We start from the raw sequence: 6,432 nt of genomic DNA on the forward strand, positions 1-6,432 counted from the left end.
CAGAGTGTAAATTGGTGCAATTTGGACAAGCGACACACTTGTCCAAATTGCACCAATTTAGACTCTGCACTTCTTTGGGTCCTCAGCAACAAACCTGCCAAATGTGAACTAGATCGTATTAACGGTTCTCGAGATATGCAATAAACAGACAGACAGGGGAAACGGCTGGCCTGGCTTTGCCCGAAGTTAAAAAATTTCCACCTACCAGCACCTCTAAAGCTCACTAATTAACAGCCATATTTTGTTTGTTTAAAAGGCATTAAAAGTTCATATTGATAACATTTTTATGTAGACAAATCATTGCAAAAGAAATAATACATGCAAGCTTGTAGAAAGGTGCAGAATAAAAGTATCTCTTCTCTTTTAAAACATTATTATGATTGTGAATTGATCATGTTAAAATGTCTGTCGGGTCCAAAATGATGGTTTTGTTTATCTCTGCGTCAGAATTCTGACAGTTGGTTTCCAGCTTCTAACAAGGTTATTGAGCCAGAAGAATAACGCTGCTGGTATCATGTGGTATCTGTGTTTCATCAGTGATTCATGATCATCAGTTTGTGCAATAAAACATAACACGGTTACATTATGTGGCCAGCATACTGTACCACCATCTGGCAACTACCAAGGCGGTTGACGTTGATGAAACACAGATACCACGAGATACCATCTCTGTATACCATTTGCTCACAAACCTTGTTGGTGCTGGAACCAACCGTCAGAATTCTTATACAGAGATCAACAAAACAATCATTGTGGACCTCCCAAAGTCTTTGTAATTATAAATTTACACAATCATAATGACGTTTTTAGGAAAAGAGATTTTATTCACCACCTTTCTTCAAGCACTGTAGATGTATTATTTTTTTTAAATGATTTGTCTACATAAAAACATCAATATGACATTTAGACTTCAAGTTAAACCTGTAAAGACACCAGGCGGTTACTAGTTTACTACTGAAGGTTAGGGTTAATAGTTTGCCACCTAACCTCCTGTGAAATGCAGTATTGTCATTTGTATTAAACAAATGAGACACTTCCTGTTAATGAGTGAGCTACCAGGCTATCTGTTCTCTTTTTTCCAGTCTTAATGCTAAGCTAAGCTAACCGGCTACTGGATGTAGCATCATGGTTATGGTACAGACATGAGAGTGGTATCGATCATTTCATCTCACACAAGAAAAGAAAGCATAAATGGCCTGTTTCCCAATATATCGAATTTTGCCTTCATGGGACTCAAAAACAGAATCATTCTTTTGATTTAAAGAATAGTTGTTTGTTACTTTCCTTCCTGATCAGGCGATGAAACATAATGACACTACTTGAGGAAAAACCTTGATGCGCTCTTGTTTTATCTTTTAATGGCATGCATGGTGCAAGTCAGCCGACTCCACCAGAGACATCAACTGGCTGGTTAAAGACTCTGCTTTTAAAAACAAACGAACATGCATATTAAAACATGATATCAATGAACTGCACACACACATACACAAGCACATTGTAGACTTATTTGAACCCTCCTGTGGCTTGAGTCATGTTTTCCTGCTGTTGAATGTGTGTGTCCCTGTTTATATCTGCTTCACTGTGACAAATAGCTTGAGCGAGGGCTGAGGAGACTGAAGGAAGACAAGAACGAGGAAAAACAACAGTCAGGAAGGTAGTTGATAGGACGTCTGCACAGCTTCAGTCGACAACAATGATGAGATGTATTTATTTTCAACACTGGGACCTGGTACCCCACAACATGGGCCTGAAAGGAAGTAGATTTCAAATTGTAATTTTATTAGATTTTAATAAATGTTATATGGTCATTTTTATTAAAATTGACTTTTTGCCCTTAAATCTTTTTGTGTGGTGTTTTCTTATCAAGTATCATAAACATCCTGAGTGTCGCCTGGAGAGAGGAGTTTCTTCATTCTCTCTCTGAATGACTGAATACATTCAACACTCACTAAAGTACTACTTCTACTCCAACATTTTGGATGCAAATATATTTATTTGAATGCTTTTGTTACTTTTCAGATAGAGATTATAAATACAAAATATAATTTAGTTAATAAATAATGGTGTACAATTAGTAATGGAATGTAACTAAGTAAAAGTATTGTACTTGAATACAAACTTGAGCAACTTGTATTTTGCTTGAGTATTTCTATTTCCTGCTACCTTGTACTTTTACTCCTCTACATTTTGGATTCGAATATATTGACAGTGATGAATGTAACTAAGTACATTTACTCAAGTACAGTTCTTACAATTTGGGGCTTTATTCTGAACCCACCAAGGTAAATATAAATAACTACATTTATATTGACTGTCACGGAAAGTAAATTTACTTAAAGTCAAGTAATGTAATATCAAGTAATATACTTAAATACAAATATCAGTAAATGTACTTGAGTATTTTCAGCTACTTTATACTGCCACTTCACTGCTTTTTGGCTTAAACTATACTGACAATGATGGAATGTAACAAAGTATATTTACTTAAGTACAATACTTAAGTATTAAGTAAGTATTAGTATAAAGTAATATTTTAACAACCTTAACCCTCTTAAAACCCTGTTACAACCGCCAGCCTGTTTTATTTTGGAAACCTCGAACCGGAAGTGTTTTTCTAACGTACGTTCGTTTCCGGCCGTGAAGTGAAACTTACTGACAGCGTTTCACTTTCCCCAAAACACTCCGGACGAGCAGCTGCTGTGAGCCGCTGCCCCTCTGTCCAAGCTACCGGTAACATAAAGAGCGTGTCGAGCTCCACGATGTCCGGCCACGGTCACGGTCATGGACCCGGACAGGGCTGCGGGTGTGCGGCGGAGCATGAGCCCGCGGAGAGGGGCCTGGAGTACGGACTGTATCAACGGATCGACCTGGAGAAGCTGCAGTGCCTGAACGAGAGCAGAGACGGAGATGGAAAGCTGGTGTTCAAACCGTGGGACCGGCGGAACGAGCGGGACACGGTAACTGTCCGTCTGTGTCCCCTGTGGTGGACGACAGAGTCAAGAAGTTACACGGGTGTCCCCTGTCAGTGTGGCCGGGGCGAGAGCGCAGGTCTGCGGGGCTGCCTGTCGCTGAGCCTCGCTGTTGGGCTGCGCACGCAGTCATTCAACACAACTTTATTTATACCACTGAGGCTGACAGATTACATTAGTCATGACAATAGCAGCCTGACCTCAATTTGGGAACACAAGAGTAACAATACTACAGCACTTTTACAAGTAAACTATTTTTTACTTGCAAGAGTAAAAGTATTGTTATCAATATATACTTAAAACATCACAAGGACAGGCACTCATTCAGCAGAAAAGACTATTTAATAATAATAATAATAATAATAATAATGTGCAACTCTCTTTGTTTTCATGACTGAATAAACAAACTGAACAAACAAAACTTAATATTGTAAATATCAAAATTCTGAGTTTGAATTTCTTCTCCAAACGTTCCAGTGCGTTCAGTTGTTTCATTTATTTATCAGCATCACATCACTTTATTGTCTATAAAATAAACAGATATTTTTGTGTCGCCGGAGGAAGGTTTACTTTGATAGTTCTGATTGTTCATTCTGGTTTGTTTTATTGTTGTGACTCATTTATATTTTTTGTTTTAGTATGTCGAGAGCGACGCAGATGAAGAGCTGCTGTTTAACATCCCGTAAGTCCTAAAATCATCATCATGATTAGTCTGAGCTGAAAACCTTTCTCCTGTGTGAACAGATGTCTAGCTTTCTGGTTCTACTCTCTTTTTATGTTTTTCCATAAATCACTTTAATTCTCTTGTGAGAGTTCCAGACTTCTTCTTGTCTGTCACAGAGTCCTGTTTTTTTCTGTCTCTTTGTGGTTTTACCTTGTTGTTGTCAAAGACTGCAGCGAATGTTTCATCTCTTTCAGTTTTACCGGCAGCGTGAAGCTGAAAGGCATCATCATCTCTGGAGAAGATGATGACTCTCATCCGGCTGAGATACGACTGTGAGTGTCTGTCACTGCTTCTTTGGTTATTTATTTTTAATATTTACATTTTATTTAACCTTTATTTTCCAAAGAACATTTCCATTTAGATCCAGAATCTCTTTTACAAGGGATTTGTATTCAAGTGCTGGACTGATTAGACCACTGCCATCACAAAATCATACAATATATATCTTTTTGATGATCTATCCATTCCTTCTCTTATTGTACTCATCTATTCTTATTTTTCATTCCAGGTACAAGAACATCCCTCAGATGTCCTTCGACGACACCGGCAGAGAACCTGAACAAGCCTTCAGGCTCAACAAAGACCCTCGCGCTGAGCTGGAATACCCAACAAAGTGAGGGCATGACACTTTCTGTCTGTCTTTGTATGAGATGACATTGAGTTTGAGGCATCTAGACAAGCTGTTTCAGGCACACAAAGTAGCTTTAAATGACACATCTGCCTGATTTTGCCTCAATTTCTAAGGCTTTAAGATTTGCTCACAACGTATAATCCGGGCAGTTTGAAGGCTGAACAGCAGGACAAAGATAGAGATAAAGTAATGTAGCGTGTTGATACAAATTTTTGGGGCTGATACTGATATTAAGGAGTAAAATATTGAGCTTGTATATAAGATAGATAACGTGCAAATCCTGGACACTCAATGACATGATGCAGTGCAATCCAATCTGTTTGATTTGAGCAAAGAAGCGTTCAAAACGCAAGTGCATCAGACTCTGTCATGCTTCATATGGATGTGTTTGCGTTTCCATAATCATTCTCTCTCTCTCACACACACACACACACACACACACACACACACACACACACACACACACACACACACACACACACACACACACGTCATGGCTCATGATGAACATGTTTGATTTGCCCCATGGTTCATGACCAAGTGTCAAACTCCATCCTGCTTTTACAGACATAGACAATTTAGTTTTGCTTTAAATAAGCATTTCCAACATGTTGTCTCCCCCTGTGTCATGATTTCCAGGATCGCTCGTTTTTCCAACGTTCAGCACCTCTCCATCCACATCTCAAAGAACTTTGGATCAGAGAGCACCAGGGTCTACTACATCGGCCTGAGGGGAGAATACTCAGAGGTACAGCGTTTGAAAAGAGACTATTGAACTTGTCTGAGTTTATTCCACTTTTTCTGAGAATATAAAATACTTTAAGGATAAGTTATTTTCTACTCACTCCCATGCCAATGGAAAGTCGGGTTAACTTTCGTAGTCCGCCTGTCTTTGTCTCTTTGTGCTCCTCAGGCTCACAGACATGAAGTGACGATCTGTAACTACGAGGCATCGGCAAACCCTGCAGATCACAAAGTGGAGAGCATCATCCCGCAGACCAACTTCATCTCCTGAAAGCTTCAGAGAGTCGGGAAGAAGAGGAGAGAGAAGGTGGAGGTGAAGGAGAGGTTTCTGTGATGTCTGCTTGACAGGTGTCAAAAAGTCAAAGATGAGTCCAACGCTGCGTACTGGCAGGTTGATTGACCTCGACCGGAGGCTGAGCACGAATATCTGAAGAGCAGAGAGCTTCAGAAGTGTCTGGAAGATGTTGCTCTGTTTTCTATCGCAATTAAGGGTGAAGGCTTGATGTGGGCAGAAAGCTTAATAATAAACGCATGAAACATTCGACACTCAGATATATTCTGTTGTTAGCAGTTTAACCTGTATACTCTGATTCATGTCTAATGATATCCACAGCTTCAATAAAGTGACAGCTACTCTTCAAAACAATGCTGAAGGCTGGAAAAAAACCAAATGATGGTCCTGTTTGAGTAATTAAAGGAGACCTTTTATGCTTTTGCATTTTTTTCCTTTACTTCAGTGTGTTATGTAGGTTCTTGTAGTCCGCACCAACAGAAGCTCCTCTTCCACAGAAAACACTGATCCCGAACGCCTTTTCAGTAGTCCTGCCTTTAATTCTGTGACTTTGTGACATGACACAACATCACCATGTACCACTTTTGCATAATTTATGCCTAGAAGCTAGTTTGGCACATAAGAATTGATTTAGCACAGCTGCTCTGTTGTTGTTAGTGGTGCTGGTTCAGGCGTGTCTGAGCTGACCAATCAGAGCAATCAATCAAAGAGACAGGAGCATTTCAGACAGAGGGGGAATACAGTGCTGCAGCACAGGACAGAATGAGAAAAGAAATGTGTTTTTGGAGTATTAAAGCATGTAAACCTGTTCCAGCAGTTACCTAAAATAAAGTTATTAACCTGAAAATGAACATATGTCTCGTTTAAAGACTTTGTTTGCCATGTTTACACCCTGGATTTAAAAGTACAATCCTGATTCCAAAAATGTTGGATGGGTTGGGACAAGAGCGATGAAAAACAAAACGTTTTCATCCCACAGGTGAACAGGTTCACTGGTAACAGGTGATGGTACCATGATCGGTTATGAAAGGGGCATCCTCGAAAGGCTCAGTCATTCACAAGCAAGGATGGG

General features: G+C 39.6%; 1 protein-coding gene across 1 annotated transcript; it reads left to right on the forward strand.

The window, feature by feature from the left end:
• Positions 1–2,616: 2,616 nt before the first annotated feature.
• On the forward strand, positions 2,617–6,211 carry pithd1 (PITH (C-terminal proteasome-interacting domain of thioredoxin-like) domain containing 1). The gene is made up of 6 exons (XM_084379720.1): positions 2,617–2,957; positions 3,608–3,651; positions 3,888–3,965; positions 4,202–4,306; positions 4,964–5,072; positions 5,238–6,211. The coding sequence occupies exons 1-6, from the start codon at positions 2,760–2,762 to the stop codon at positions 5,337–5,339; spliced, it is 636 nt and encodes a 211-aa protein (XP_084235846.1). The 5' UTR covers positions 2,617–2,759; the 3' UTR covers positions 5,340–6,211.
• Positions 6,212–6,432: the final 221 nt, after the last annotated feature.

The sequence above is a fragment of the Pagrus pagrus genome (assembly GCF_965226575.1).
Source record: "Pagrus pagrus genome assembly, chromosome: 17".
Lineage (NCBI taxonomy): Eukaryota > Metazoa > Chordata > Actinopteri > Spariformes > Sparidae > Pagrus > Pagrus pagrus.

Bases quoted from the DNA above. Each gene is read 5' to 3' on its own strand.
- pithd1 (XM_084379720.1), top strand. From the start codon at position 2,760: ATGTCCGGCCACGGTCACGGTCATGGACCCGGACAGGGCTGCGGGTGT. The intron at 3,966-4,201 runs GTGAGTGTCTGT...TTTTCATTCCAG, and splicing joins CATCCGGCTGAGATACGACT to GTACAAGAACATCCCTCAGA. The intron at 4,307-4,963 runs GTGAGGGCATGA...CATGATTTCCAG, and splicing joins GAGCTGGAATACCCAACAAA to GATCGCTCGTTTTTCCAACG.